General features: G+C 49.5%; 1 protein-coding gene across 1 annotated transcript; it reads left to right on the top strand.

Annotated features, from left to right (window-relative positions):
• Positions 1-1,691: 1,691 nt before the first annotated feature.
• LOC310966505 (NLR family CARD domain-containing protein 3-like) lies at positions 1,692-12,040 on the top strand. Its single transcript, XM_083940257.1, has 8 exons — positions 1,692-2,256; positions 5,293-5,371; positions 5,512-5,737; positions 5,976-7,755; positions 7,859-8,032; positions 10,014-10,187; positions 10,718-10,764; positions 11,188-12,040. The coding sequence occupies exons 1-8, from the start codon at positions 2,168-2,170 to the stop codon at positions 11,733-11,735; spliced, it is 3,117 nt and encodes a 1,038-aa protein (XP_083796383.1). The 5' UTR covers positions 1,692-2,167; the 3' UTR covers positions 11,736-12,040.
• Positions 12,041-15,617: the final 3,577 nt, after the last annotated feature.

Below are 15,617 nucleotides of genomic sequence, written 5' to 3'. Positions count from 1 at the left end.
TATGCTTAACATGCTAACTATAAGAACCAGCTGCTCCAACCAAAGAGGGCTAACTGTACTAACCATGCTAAGTATGCTAAACATGCTAACTATAAGAACCAGCTGCTCCAACCACAGAGGGCTAACTGTGCTAACCAGGCTAAGTATGCTAAACATGCTAACTTTAAGAACCAGCTGCTTGCCCCACAGAGGGCTAACTGTGCTAACCATGCTAAGTATGCTAAACATAACTATAAGAACCAGCTGCTCCAACCACAGAGGGCTAACTGTGCTAACCATGCTAAGTATGCTAAACATGCTAACTATAAGAACCAGCTGCTCCAACTACAGAGGGCTAACAGTGCTAACCATGCTAAGTATGCTAAACATGCTAACTATAAGAACCAGCTGCTCCAACCACAGAGGGCTAACTGTACTAACCATGCTAAGTATGCTAAACATGCTAACTATAAGAACCAGCTGCTCCAACCATAGAGTGCTAACTGTGCTAACCAGGCTAAGTATGCTAAACATGCTAACTATAAGAACCAGCTGCTCCAACCACAGAGGGCTAACTGTGCTAACCAGGCTAAGTATGCTAAACATGCTAACTATAAGAACCAGCTGCTCCAACCACAGAGGGCTAACTGTGCTAACCATGCTACGTATGCTAAACATGCTAACTATAAGAACCAGCTGCTCCAACCACAGAGGGCTAACTGTGCTAACCAGGCTAAGTATGCTAAACATGCTAATTATAAGAACCAGCTGCTCCAACCACAGAGGGCTAACTGTGCTAACCATGCTAAGTATGCTAAACATGCTAACTATAAGAACCAGCTGCTCCAACCACAGAAGGCTAACTGTGCTAACCATGCTAAGTATGCTAAACATGCTAACTATAAGAACCAGCTGCTCCAACCACAGAGGGCTAACTGTGCTAACCGTGCTAAGTATGCTAAACATGCTAACTATAAGAACCAGCTGCTCCAACCACAGAGGGCTAACTGTGCTAACCATGCTAAGTATGCTAAACATGCTAACTATAAGAACCAGCTGCTCCAACCACAGAGGGCTAACTGTGCTAACCGTGCTAAGTATGCTAAACATGCTAACTATAAGAACCAGCTGCTCCAACAAAAGAGGGCTAACGGTGCTAACCATGCTAAGTATGCTAAACATGCTAACTATAAGAACCAGCTGCTCCAACCACAGAGGGCTAACTGTGCTAACCATGTTAATGATGCTAAACATGCTAACTATAAGAACCAGCTGCTCCAACCACAGAGGGCTAACGGTGCTAACCATGCTAAGTATGCTAAACATGCTAACTATAAGAACCAGCTGCTCCAACCACAGAGGGCTAACTGTGCTAACCATGTTAATGATGCTAAACATGCTAACTATAAGAACCAGCTTCTCCAACCACAGAGGGCTAACGGTGCTAACCATGCTAAGTATGCTAAACATGCTAACTATAAGAACCAGCTTCTCCAACCACAGAGGGCTAACTGTGCTAACCATGTTAATGATGCTAAACATGCTAACTATAAGAACCAGCTGCTCCAACCACAGAGGGCTAACCATGCTAAGTATGCTAAACATGCTAACTATAAGAACCAGCTGCTCCAACCACAGAGGGCTAACTGTGCTAACCATGCTAAGTATGCTAAACATGCTAACTATAAGAACCAGCTGCTCCAACTACAGAGGGCTAACGGTGCTAACCATGCTAAGTATGCTAAACATGCTAACTATAAGAACCAGCTGCTCCAACCACAGAGGGCTAACTGCGCTAACCATGCTAATGATGCTAATCATGCTAACTATAAGAACCAGCTGCTCCAACCACAGAGGGCTAACGGTGCTAACCTTCCAAAAGAGGAAGTCTCTAAATGAACATGGTTCTGTTGGTTAACTCCATGAAAGCTTTTATTTTGAAATCCCTTCACACATTGAAACAGGAACTCTAACTGGGAAAAGTGTGAACATGAAATGAAGAGTTTTTGGATTCTTTGTCCAAAAGAACAAATGTTGCTAACGTCTTGTTCCTTTTCAGCCCAGTTGATTGAAGTGATGTCAGTAATGAAGGAGAGGATGTGAATGAACGGTGTTGGGCTGTATCTCTTTAAATGTTCCCTTCTGTCATTTGAATGCATTTGGTCCTGACAGAGACGTGGACTCTGCTATGAACCAGTGTGAGGACGGAGAGGACGGAGCCCCTCTCTCTAAAACCACTCTGTGTGGGGAACATGAGGGACAGACCAAAGCTCAGAGGTGAGAGGAGGAGGAGGAGGAAGATGATGATGGACTCTTCTTCATGTCAGAGCTCAGATCACTCCACCATCATGATTCACACTGAGCTCCTGAACATGTTTGCTTAGAATATGAACGACTCACTTTATTAGTTCACAAAGAGCCAACGACTGATGATCCACTGAGATGAGACGCCATCTTTGATCAGATTACATGTTGATGAACAGGACAACGTTACTCATCCACTGTCTTTGTATCAGGGAGCAGCAGCAGAGACCTGGACCTGGACCTGGACCTGGATCTGGGCCTGGATCTGGACCTGGGCCTGGACCTGGACCTGGATCTGGACCCAGCTGTGTGTCCATGAAGAGTGACCGGTCTAAGGGCTGGTTATATGACTTTAAAGATGAACAACCTGCTGATGGAAGGTGAGAATTGTAAACTGAACTTTATTTTCTGACTCTCTGTTTCTTGTGTTTCTTAAAGTGAATGCAAAACCAACAATTCTCTGGCTAATCTCACACTCCATTGCTCCAAAGACCCCGAGTTACTTGAACCCCTTCACTTGGGTCAAGGACTCCCTACCCTGTGCAGGCAGTCCTGACCCTGATAGGGACAGCAGCTTCACTCTTGCTGAGCTGAACCGATCCAGAGAGTGCTGAAGGTCACTGACCGATGACACTGTAACCCTACGCCTCGATATCCTGTCCATGAATATCACAAACAGGATTGGTAACCAAGCCCAGCCCTGTCCCCCAACTGCCCAGGGTGAACCCCACCGTGTGTTACAGCCGTCAAGCCTGGAAGAGCTCATGGTTGAGGCACCCAGAGCAGTGCCTTGGGGGCCACAACCATGAGCTCCTTTTTTGGTGCTGAGTTAAAGTAGATTTGATGACATCCAGGTTTTTTATTGTGAAGACAGTTGATAAGACACTTTGGGGAGAGCTGCATGAATCGAGCGGTGCTGAGATACAGTTGGGTGTCATCGGCATAACAGTGGAATTTGAGTCCATAGTGGAGGATGATGCCACAGAGGGGGAGCATGTAGATGGTGAAGAGGAGTGGACCGAGCATGAAACCCTAGGGAACGCCTTGGTTGACTCGGGCTGGTGGGGAGCTGGAGCCATTTATGGTGACATACTGTTTCATGTGGGTGAGGTATGACTGGAACCAGGAGAGGGCTGTGGTGGTGAGGCCTAGGTGGTCGGATTGGCGGTTGAGGAGTATAGTGAGGGAGACATTGCCAGAGTCAGCAGCGGTGAGGAGGTCATTGCTGCAGAGTTCATTGGTGAACCATGGGGCAGGGCGGGTGACAGAGATGGACCGGGTCTCGAGGGGGATGAAAGACTCAAGGCTGAGGGATAGAGCAGAATTATAGTGGGCTACCAGGCCATCTACCCCGGTATCAGGCGGAAGTGAGGGCATGTGAGTTGAGATCAGGTTGGTTGGATAGGCCTGGTGCACCCAGATTTTATGTTCCAGAATGTTATGGTGCGTTTAGACCACTGCATGGGCGCGGAGACCGGAACAGTGAAGAGGATGGCATGGTGCTCAGACACAGCTAGGTCTAGGCACTGTAGGTTGGAGGGAGGTGAGCCTGTGGAACAAACCAAATCCAGTGTTTGCCCTTTGGCGTGGGGGGCACCTTGGGCATGCTGTGTGATGTTAAGGCAGTCCAGCAGTGACAGGAATTACACATGAATGTTGAAGTCTCCAAGCAAGAGTGTGGATGGAGACAAGGAGGAGACGGAGGCGAGCAATTCAAAGAGCTCTTACATGAATGTGGTGGAAGGTTTAGGGGGGGGGGGGTAAATGAGGACAACATGGAGCGGAGCAGACCCAGCCAGTTTGAACACAACACACTCAAATGAGGTGATATTGTGTACTGGGAGTTCTTTGACCAGGATGTCAGCTCCATGGATAATAGCATACCCACCACCACGGCCCACGGAGCGGGGCTTCTGAATGAACACATAGTCAGGAGGTGTGGCTTGGTGGAGTGCCAGAAAGTTCTGCTGGTTTTGCCGTGTCTCAGTCAAACATATGATGTCCATTCCTCTGTCAGTAATGATGTCGTGGATGAGCAGGGCTTCATTGTTAGAGGAGCAAGTATTCAGGAGCATAGAAGTCACAGTGTTGGGGGAAGATGCTGGAGTAGGCGACAAGGAAGGAACAAAGCTATCAACACAGACGAGGGACGATAGACACCAGCGTCCTCTCACATCCGGGCCAAGACAGCCCCCCCCCCCCCCAAAGCTTTCAGCATCTCTGGACGGATCTCGTCAGACATCGAGGCTTTGCAATGGTGGACTTGTTTGACTATCTCAGAGACTTCTGCCGGGGAAATTGATGATAATCCCCATCACCCTCCAGCTCACGCCCAAAGTCCGCTGGGACCGGCTCCGGTCCCCCGTGACCCCGTTAGGAATAAGCAGTTGCAGATGATGGAAGGACCGAGACACTGGACTGTCCAAACAAGTCTTTGTGTTCGTGTTATCAGGATCATGACAATCAGAGAAAACGAATTCATTAATCAGGTCAAAAGTATTGTTTCCATTTCAAACTGCTTTTCATAGTTTGTGTGTGTCAGGATGCAGAAGCAGAGACCTGGACCTGGACCTGGACCTGGACCTGGATCTGGACCTGGACCCAGCTGTGTGTCCATGAGGAGTGACCGGTCTAAGGGTCTTATTATTGGCTTTAAAGATGGAGGACCTGCTGATGGAAGGTAATCATTTCACAGTGAAGTTTGTTATTTTCTGATTTCTCAGAAGAAGAATCACATCTTTCGTACATTCATCATGTTTGTTCTCAAAGAGTCAAATGTTGTTTAAGACTCAACTCAATTACAAAGCACACAACTGTCAGTTTCATGACTTTACAGAAGTACACAGAAGATGTGTGTGTTGCTTCTCTACTTGTGTTGAAACACACACCTCTCTGTCCTGCTGCCTCCTGAGACACAGCTGCTGCTCATGTTGTCTTCAAATCAGCATGAATCACCTGTGGACACATGTGAGTCCGTAAATGTCCCTAAACTTGATGTTTTCTCTGCAGAGTTGAGCAGGAGAGCTCCGAGGTTCCCACTGATCGGTCCGCTCAGCAGCATCACACACACCTGGACTCAGTGTTTACGGTGCGTACATGTGCAAACACACCTTTCACTGTGAACTTCATCAACTCCATATTAAATGATGATGGGGCCGTTCAGGAACAGCCTGATGAATCACATGTTGTGTTGAAGCAGTTTAAATCCACTTCATCGTTCTGTTCCAGCTGCTGGAGGAGAACATCGTCACTTTTGTGAAGAACGAGCTGAAGAGGATCCACAAGGCTCTGAGTCCAGATTACCCAGAATGCTTAGAGAGTCAGAGGGAGGATGAGGAGGTGTTGGACAGTGAGGATGAAGAGCAGAGGAGCAGCAGAGAGGCGTTTCTGAAGATCACACAGTTGTTCCTGAGGAGAATGAAGCAGGAGGAGCTGGCTGACTGTCTGCAGAGCAGTAAGAGGATCTGAATGTCTTTAACATGATGGAAAAGGGAAATGGAGGCAGCATGGGAGAAGTTTACATTTGCAAACTGTGCTGCACACATCTGCATCAGACCAGAGGCTGTTTGTCCTCCACTGATGAGCTGAATGAAACTGTTGGAGGAGGAACTATACAGCCAGTGTTCAATGTTCTGTTGTCTGGTTTTCTGTAGGATCCACTCACTGGTTTCATTTGTTCTTTGTTCGTTCAGGAAGTCCTTCTGGAGTTCGTCGACATGAACTGAAGTCTCACCTGAAGAAGAAGTTCCAGTGTGTGTTTGAGGGGATCGCTAAAGCAGGAAACCCAACTCTTCTGAATCAGATCTACACAGAGATCTTCATCACAGAGGGAGGGAGTGCAGAGGTCAATGATGAACATGAGGTCAGACAGATTGAAACAGCATCCAGGAAACATGACAGACCAGAAACAACAATCAGATGTGGAGACATCTTTAAAGCCTCACCTGGAAGAGAGGAACCAATCAGAGCAGTGATGACAAAGGGAGTGGCTGGCATTGGGAAAACAGTCCTAACACAGAAGTTCACTCTGGACTGGGCTGAAGGCAAAGCCAACCAGGACGTACACTTCACATTTCCATTCACTTTCAGAGAGCTGAATGTGCTGAAGCAGAGAAAGTTCAGCTTGGTGGAACTTGTTCATCACTTCTTTAGTGAAACCAAAGAAGCAGGAATCTGCAGGTTTGAAGAGTTCCAGGTCGTGTTCATCTTTGACGGTCTGGACGAGTGTCGACTTCCTCTGGACTTCCACAACACTGAGGTCCTGACTGATGTTACAGAGTCCACCTCAGTGGATGTGCTGCTGACAAACCTCATCAGGGGGAAACTGCTTCCCTCTGCTCGCCTCTGGATCACCACACGACCTGCAGCAGCCAATCAGATCCCTCCTGAGTGTGTTGACATGGTGACAGAGGTCCGAGGGTTCACTGACCCACAGAAGGACGAGTACTTCAGGAAGAGATTCAGCGATGAGGAGCAGGCCGGCAGAATCATCTCCCACATCAAGACTTCACGAAGCCTCCACATCATGTGCCACATCCCAGTCTTCTGCTGGATCACTGCTACAGTTCTGGAGGAAGTGATGGAAACCAGAGAGGGAGCAGAGCTGCCCAAGACCCTGACTGAGATGTACATCCACTTCCTGGTGGTTCAGTCCAAACTGAAGAAGGTCAAGTATGATGGAGGAGCTGAGACGGATCCACACTGGAGTCCAGAGAGCAGGAAGATGATCGAGTCTCTGGGGAAACTGGCTTTTGAGCAGCTGCAGAAAGGAAACCTGATCTTCTATGAGTCCGACCTGAGAGAGTGTGGCATCGATATCAGAGCAGCCTCAGTGTACTCAGGAGTGTTCACCCAGGTCTTTAAAGAGGAGAGAGGACTGTACCAGGACAAGGTGTTCTGCTTCATCCATCTGAGTGTTCAGGAGTTTCTGGCTGCTCTTCATGTCCATCTGACGTTCACCATCTCTGGAGTCAACCTGCTGTCAGGAAAACAAACAAGAAACAAGCCTGAACCAACACGTCTCTACCACAGTGCTGTGGACCGGGCCTTACAGAGTCCAAACGGACACCTGGACTTGTTCCTCCGCTTCCTCCTGGGTCTTTCACTTGAGACCAACCAGAAACACCTACGAGGCCTGCTGACACAGACAGGAAGTAGTTCACAGACAAAAGAGAAGACAGTCCAGTTCATCAAGAAGAAGATCAGAAAGAATCTGTCTGCAGAGAAAAGCATCAATCTGTTCCACTGTCTGAATGAACTGGAGGATCGTTCTCTGGTGGAGGAGATCCAACAGTCCCTGAGTTCAGGACGTATCCACAGATCTGAACTGTCTCCTGCTCAGTGTTCAGCTCTGGGCTTCATCTTACTGACACCAGGAAGAGATCTGGACGTGTTTGACCTGAAGAAGTACTCTGCTTCAGAGGAGGCTCTTCTGAGGCTGCTGCCAGTGGTCAAAGCCTCCAACAAAGCTCTGTACGTGCTCACATGAACATCAGATTACTGTAGTTTTTATTCATTCAGAACTAACAACCATTGTTTGTCATTACTGTCTCATGTATTGCTGATTCCTCTTTAGACTGAGTGGCTGCAACCTGTCAGAGAGAAGCTGTGCAGCTCTGTCCTCAGTCCTTAGCTCCCAGTCCTCTAGTCTGAGACATCTGGACCTGAGTAACAACGACCTGCAGGACTCAGGAGTGGATCTGGTGTCTGATGGACTGAAGAGTCCTCACTGCAGACTGGAGACTCTCAGGTTGGTGCTCTGCTATTTTAAAATGATGACCCTCTGAACTCTGAATTTCTTCATGTATCCCTGATCTAAATCTGAGCGGTCGTGTGTTGTCAGACTTCTTTGCTAGCCACGGATCGTCTTTAACTAACACCATGTTGGAACATGAGGATGCTCAGAAGTGTCCTGTGCGACATAACCAGGGTTTCCTTCTTTCTTTGTACGTGTTTCTTAGTCTATGATGTAAATCCTTGGTTCCTGTGTGTTGATTAACACAACAGTGGAGCTGTGGATGAGTGCTGGGGGATTGTGGAGAGGAGTCACATGGGGCTTTCAAATGGTGAAGTTTGGTGTTCGTAAAACATTGATAACATCCACTGGGATCATAAACATTGGGTAGTGTGTGTTCTGTTACTGTGATGTCCTTGTGTCTGTGAGGTGCTTTGATGTGACTGTTTATATGCTGAAGCTATCTGGAGAACGGGAGAGAACAGTTCAGACCCGGTTGTGGGAGCGTCTCTCCTGTATGCATGCAGCTTAGTAAAGACATGGTTTTCAGAAACACTGAGGACTCCAGAGAATGTCTTTCACAGTACGTGGTACCAGAGCATCCTAGGCCAAAGGTCCATGATTGATTTTGTGATCGTATCTTCTGATCTGAGGCCGTATGTTTTGGTTCATTCAGAACTAACAACCATTGTTTGTCTGGAGTCTCCCTTAGAGAGAGGGGGAGAAGTTCAGCATCCGTGAGGAACTCGGAGTAGAGCCGCTGCTCCTTTGCGTTGAAAGGAGCCAGTTGAGGTGGTTCAGGATCATCTGGTAAGGATGAACCCTGGGCGCCTCCCTAGGGAGGTGTTCCAGGCACGTCCAGCTGGGAGGAGGCCTTGGGGAAGACCCAGGACCAGGTGGAGAGATTAGATCTCCACACTGGTCTGGGAACGCCTCAGGATCCCCCAGTTAAAGCTGGTTCATGTGGCCCGGGAAAGGGAAGTATGGGGTCTCCTGCTGGAGCTCCGGCCCCGAGACCTTATCCAGGATCAGAGGCTGAAGATAAGTGAGTGATGAGTCTGATCAATCATGGGATGAACTTTCTGTTTCATTATTTTAGGATGAGTGGCTGTAACCTGTCAGAGAGAAGCTGTGCAGCTCTGTCCTCAGTCCTCAGCTCCCAGTCCTCTAGTCTGAGACATCTGGACCTGAGTAACAACGACCTGCAGGACTCAGGAGTGGATCTGGTGTCTGATGGACTGAAGAGTCCACACTGCAGACTGGAGACTCTCAGGTTGGTGCTCTGCTGTTTTAAAATGATGACCCTCTGAACTCTGATTCTCTTTGTTTCCTACTAGAGAACAGTTTGTGCATTGTCCTGTTTGTCTGTTTGTGTGTCCCTGCAAGAACCATTCATCCGATCGACTTCACACTTGGCAGCTGTTTTACTGGGGAGCCAAGTGAGAGCAGTGTTAGGTGCAATTTGGACACATGTTCAATATCAATACACTTCTAATATTCCCAAAGCAACTGCTGTGCAGCAGTGTGGGGTTGGTCTTCTGGGAGTCCACCATGTCAGAGCTGACATCAGCTGTCAGCTGTTGCCTTAGTAACAGTAAACATTCAGTCGTCTGTCTAAATACAGGAAGTGATGTGTCGGATAAATGAATAACACTGAAGAATGAATAAGGCCGAGTTAGTGATGAGTGGATGTTGAATATGGATGCTTCTGTCTGCTTCAACACTCATCAGAGAAGAGAGAAGCACGACAAAGAAGAAATGCAATTTCACCGACTGTGACGCATCAACGAGGTTCTCCACCAGCACTGATGCTATTACACTGGGGTGTGTGTGTGTGTGTGTGTGTGTGTGTGTGTGTGTGTGTGTGTGTGTGTGTGTGTGTGTGTGTGTGTGTGTGTGTGTGTGTGTGTGTGTGTGTGTGTGTGTGTGTGTGTGTGTGTGTGTGTGTGTGTGTGTGTGTGTGTGTGTGTGTGTGTGTGTGTGTGTGTGTGTGTAGTCTCTCAGGCTGTCTGGTCTCAGAGGAAGGCTGTGCTTCTCTGGTCTCAGCTCTGAGCTCCAACCCGTCCCATCTGAGAGAACTGGACCTGAGCTACAATCATCCAGGAGACTCAGGAGAGAAGCTTCTGTCTGCTGGACTCAAGGATCCACACTGGAGACTGGACTCTCTCAGGTGTGGACAGACAGACAGACTGGACTCTCTCAGGTATGGACAGACAGACAGACTGGACTCTCTCAGGTGTGGACAGACAGACAGACTGGACTCTCTCAGGTGTGGACAGACAGACAGACTGGACTCTCTCAGGTATGGACAGACAGACAGACTGGACTCTCTCAGGTGTGGACAGACAGACAGACTGGACTCTCTCAGGTATGGACAGACAGACAGACTGGACTCTCTCAGGTGTGGACAGACAGACAGACTGGACTCTCTCAGGTGTGGACAGACAGACAGACTGGACTCTCTCAGGTGTGGACAGACAGACAGACTGGACTCTCTCAGGTGTGGACAGACAGACAGACTGGACTCTCTCAGGTGTGGACAGACAGACAGACTGGACTCTCTCAGGTGTGGACAGACAGACAGACTGGACTCTCTCAGGTGTGGACAGACAGACTGTTTGTGTCTCTAACTGATGAACTCTGGTTCCTGTTGAAGGACCTGATGAGTGAAGTTGATGGTGTCTTTGTGTCTTCCTGCAGGATGGACCATGGTGGACCACAGTGGTTGAGACCTGGTCTGAGGAAGTGTGAGTGTGTTTTCAGTGTGATTCAGGAGAACTCAGCTGCTCATGTTACACTAGAGTTTGACATGTTCTGGACTGAAGTACAAACATGAACTTCTCCAGAGTTTCAATCAGGATCCAGCTTCTGTTTTTGTGCAGAAAGATTTTAGAACTGAATCCATTTCAAATCCACAAAGACCCCAAAGTGAAGTCAGTGATCCAACAGAACTAATGGGTCCATTTCATTAGCAGTGGAGCCAACAGAGAGCTCTCTTTGCTCCTTCTTCTTTGGACTCTGACATTAGAGAAGAGCTGTGTTGCCTTCAGGTGCTGCTTTAAACTCCGTATTCACAGTTTGACAGATAGAAGTTGTGTTCAGGAAGCCTTCAGTTTTCTAAATCACAGATGAAAACCTGCAGCTGTGTTGTGTCTTGTTCTCTCCATCAGATGCCTGTGAACTGGAACTGGACCCAAACACAGTAAACAGAGGACTCAAACTGTCTGACAACAACAGGAAGGTGACACGTGTGAAGCAGTTTCAGTCATATCCTGATCATCCAGACAGATTTGACTCCTGGGCTCAGCTGCTGTGTAGAACTGGTCTGACTGGTCGCTGTTACTGGGAGGTCGAGTGGAGAGGAGGAGTTCATATATCAGTGAGTTACAGAGGAATCAGCAGGAGAGGAAACAGTAAAGACTGTGTGTTTGGAGAGAATGATCAGTCCTGGAGTCTGTTCTGCTCTGATGATCATGGTTACTCTGTCTGTCACAATGACAGAGTAACATCCATCACCTCCTCCTCCTCCTCCTCCGTCTCTCACAGAGCAGCAGTGTATGTGGACTGTCCTGCCGGCTCTCTGTCCTTCTACAGAGTCTCCTCTGACTCACTGATCCACCTCCACACCTTCAACACCACGTTCACTGAACCTCTTTATCCTGGGTTTTGGCTCTGGTCACCTGGTTCCTCAGTGTCTGTGTGTCCTCTGCAGGTCTGAGTCTCTCCTGTGCACAGAAACACTGAAGATCAGCTGCTGAAATCAAAGTTCAGTGTGTTCACCATCACACACACACTCTGCACTGTGAAGCAGATCTGTCTCACACTCACACACTGATCTGATTTCACCTCTTTGATCATCAACATTTAACACTTTAGCTAGAAACTCTTCCTGAAACGTGACGAGAGGAATCGATCTTTCTGAGTCATGATGTCGTATATTTCAAATGTGGAAAGCATCTGGAACCATCTCCATGTTTTCTAATGTTTCCAAAAGCTTTTAATAAAATCTATGCTTCTGTTGTATGTTGAGGGTCCACGTGTCTTCATTTCATCACTTTCAACATCAGCAGGTTCCTCCTGAGGTGGATCTGGTCCTCGCCGTCGCAGTGTGAGCGCTCAGAGGGCGAGCAGCTCCTGGTTCATCCATTCTTGGAAACGCCTTTTCTCAGGAATCCCCCCTGGAGTAAGTTTGGTGTCTGTGAGTATAAAACATATATATATATATGTTATGGTTTGTGTTGGATCAGGACCCAAATGCACGACTCAACTCTGGTTCAAAGGGCAACAAACAGTCTATAATGTTCAAAAGGGTGCAAGCATAGGTGCGAGGTGGAGGGGTGGTGCGAGGTCCCAGGATCCTGATGTGGGAGGTGGAGTCACCGAGGAGTGCGTGGATGCAGGTGGCGTGATGTGAGGTCCGCTGTAGGGTAATGGTGATGCAGTGAGAGAGCTCTGGGGAGCAGGTCCACAGGCAGGTCCACAGGCAGGTCCACAGGCAGGTCCACAGGCAGGTCCACAGGCAGGTTCACAGGCAGGTCCACAGGCAGGCAGGTCCACAGGCAGGTCCACAGGCAGGTCCACAGGCAGGTCCACAGGCAGGTCCACAGGCAGGTCCACAGGCAGGTTCACAGGCAGGTCCACAGGCAGGCAGGTCCACAGGCAGGTCCACAGGCAGGTCCACACGCAGGTCCACAGGCAGGCAGGTCCACACGCAGGTCTACAGGCAGGTAGGGAGGAAGCAATGCTCAGGACTGCACAGCAAGCACAGTAATCTGAAGCAAGGTAGCAAAAACACAAAGAGATTAGCTTCACAAGCTAAGCACAGAGCACAGGGCAAAAAAATACAAAGCAGTCAGGATCCAAACAGCCACGGAGACTGACGAAACGATCTGGTGATGAGCAGGAGAGAAACCAGTGGCTTTATAGGAGGCTTGGTTGTAGAGTGATTTCATCTGCTTCACCTGTGGAGAAGAAGCCACGCCCACATGCACACACAGCACAGACGGGGGGAGAGACACAGGAGGAATAATACAGACAGGGACACAACAACACACACAAGGAAAACTCAGGGCTGCCATGATGGAATCATGACGGTACCACCCCCCAAAGATTTTCTCCAGACGGTTTACCTGATCCTCTGGGATGTGCCCGATAGAAGTCAGTGAGAAGAGAGGGGTCCAAGATGAGCCCCCAGGAATACCAACTCCTCTACTCTGGGCCGTATCCCTCCAGCAAGGTATCAGTATCCCCGCCCCCTGCGACGCACGTCCAGGATGCGACTGACTGTGAAGGCCGGGTGTCCATCGATGAGCCGGGGGGATGGTGGGGCGACGGCAGGATGGCACAGAGTACTGGTGGAAACAGGTTTTAGCTGGAGACATGGAAAATGGGATGTACCCTCAATGATGCAGGGAGCTTGAGGCGAATGGCAGAAGGGTTAAAAATGGACTCAATTTCATAATGACCAATAAATCTGGGAGACAGCTTTTTGGAAGTCACACTGAGGGGAATGTCCTTAGCACTCAACCAAACCTTCTTACCGGCTTGTAGATGGGAGCTGGAGTATGCCGCCGGTCCGCCAACCTCCGATTCTGGTCCCGGGTGTGCAGAACAGCAGCCTTGGTCTCTCTCCAGATTCTGCGGATCCTTCGGAGGTTTAGCTGGACCGATGGTACGGCGATCTCCTGCTCTTGGGAAGGGAACAGAGGAGGTAAATAACCAACAGAGGCTTCAAAAAAAGTCAAACCTGTAGCTGCAGACGTCAGAGAGTTATGCGAGTATTCCACCCAGGTGAGATGAGTCCTCCAGGAGGCAGGGTTCTGAGCACATATGCAGCGCAGCACAGTCTCCAGACTGATTGGCTCTCTCTCTTTGGACTGTGGGTGGTATCCCGAAGACAAGCTCTCTGTAGCGCCCAATGCCCGGCAAAACTCTTTCCATACTTTAGACGTGAACTGGGGGCCTCTGTCTGACACGATGTCCGATGGAATGCCATGGATCCGGAGCACATTGTTCACCAGTAATTCATCAGTCTCTGTAGCTGAGGGAAGCTTAGGCAGTGCCACAGAATGTACCGCTTTGAAGAAGCGGTCCACAATGGTAAGAATAGTGTCATTACCTTGGGATAACAGCAGTCCGGTGACAAAGTCCAGAGCGGTATGGGACCAAGGACGACTGGGCACAGGGAGAGGACGGAGGAGACCTGCAGGTGGCCGATGAGTAGCTTTCCCTCGAGCACAAACAGTACATGCCTTGACATACTCACAGGTGTCTGCAGCCATGGTTGGACACCAGAAGTGGCGTTGAAGCAGGGACAAGGTGCGGGGAGTACCAGGATGGCAGGCAAATCGGGATTTGATGTGTGGCCCCACAGCAGAACCTGAGGGCGGACAGAAACAGGAACAAACAAGCAACCCCGGGGACCACCACCGGGATCCATAAATGCTGAAAGCTTTGGGTCGGGTGGGGCTGTTACGGTCGACACATCTCTGTAACATTGCATGGAAGTCTGGGACAGTGCCAAGGAATGCAAGACCAGGGTGGTGCTTCCCCTGTTTAAAAAGGGGGACCAGAGGGTGTGTGCCAGTTACAGGGGTATCACACTAAAAAAATACAGATTCTTTCCTGGATGGGATCGGATCCTGGAAAGGGGGCCTCAGAGTTGGCTCATCAAGGCATGTGACCTGGTCCTTCGGGAGATACTGTGGGAGGTGCTGCGGGAGTATGGGTTCACTTCTGAGGGCCGTCCAATCTCTGTACTATCAAAGCAAGAGCTGTGTCCGGATCCTTGGCAGTAAGTCGGATTCATTCCTGGTGGGGGTCGGCCTCTGCCAGGGCTGCTCTTTGTCACCAATCATGTTTGTGATTTTCATGGATCTATCGAGGCGTGGTCGTGGTGGGGAGGGGCTGCAGTTCGGTGGGCTGAGGATCTGGTCTCTGCTTTTTGCAGATGACGTGGTCTTGATGGCGTCGTCGGTCACTCACTGGATCGGTTCGCAGCCGAGTGTGAAACGGCAGGGATGAGGATCAGCACCTCTAAATCTGAGGCCGTGGCTCTCAGGAGGAAACCGGTGGATTGTTGAACCGGGTCGGGAATGAGTCCTGACCCCAAGTGAAGGAGTTCAAGTACCTCGGGATCTTGTTAACGAGTCAGGGGACGATGGAACTTGAGTTTGGTAAGGATGAACCCTGGGCGCCTCACTAGGGAGGTGTTCCAGGCACGTCCAGCTGGGAGGAGGCCTCGGGGAAGACCCAGGACCAGGTGGAGAGATCAGATCTCCACACTGGCCTGGGAACACCTCATTTAAAGTCTGTTAATGTCCACTGAGCCCAGTACAAAGGCCGCTCTTCCAGATGCCGCACCGGTACTCTCCTCTCCGTCTGCAGCGGCTCCGTGGCTGGCTCGTGGACCCCGGATCCTGCCGCCTCCCATGCTACAGACATCTCCGACTGGATGGTCGCCCACCTCCTGCACACCCTCAAGGACAGAGCGACCCCTTTCTGTCGAACCTACAATAAATCCACGTTGTTCAGGCTCATCACTGTCTCCACAGCTCCGAGCAGCCACCCACTTCCGGGTTCCTGTTCCGGCGTTCTCCCG

Source organism: Echiichthys vipera, assembly GCF_963691815.1.
Source record: "Echiichthys vipera genome assembly, chromosome: 3".
NCBI classification, from domain to species: domain Eukaryota; kingdom Metazoa; phylum Chordata; class Actinopteri; order Perciformes; family Trachinidae; genus Echiichthys; species Echiichthys vipera.
This window is presented reverse-complemented; position numbering and strand designations above follow the sequence as displayed.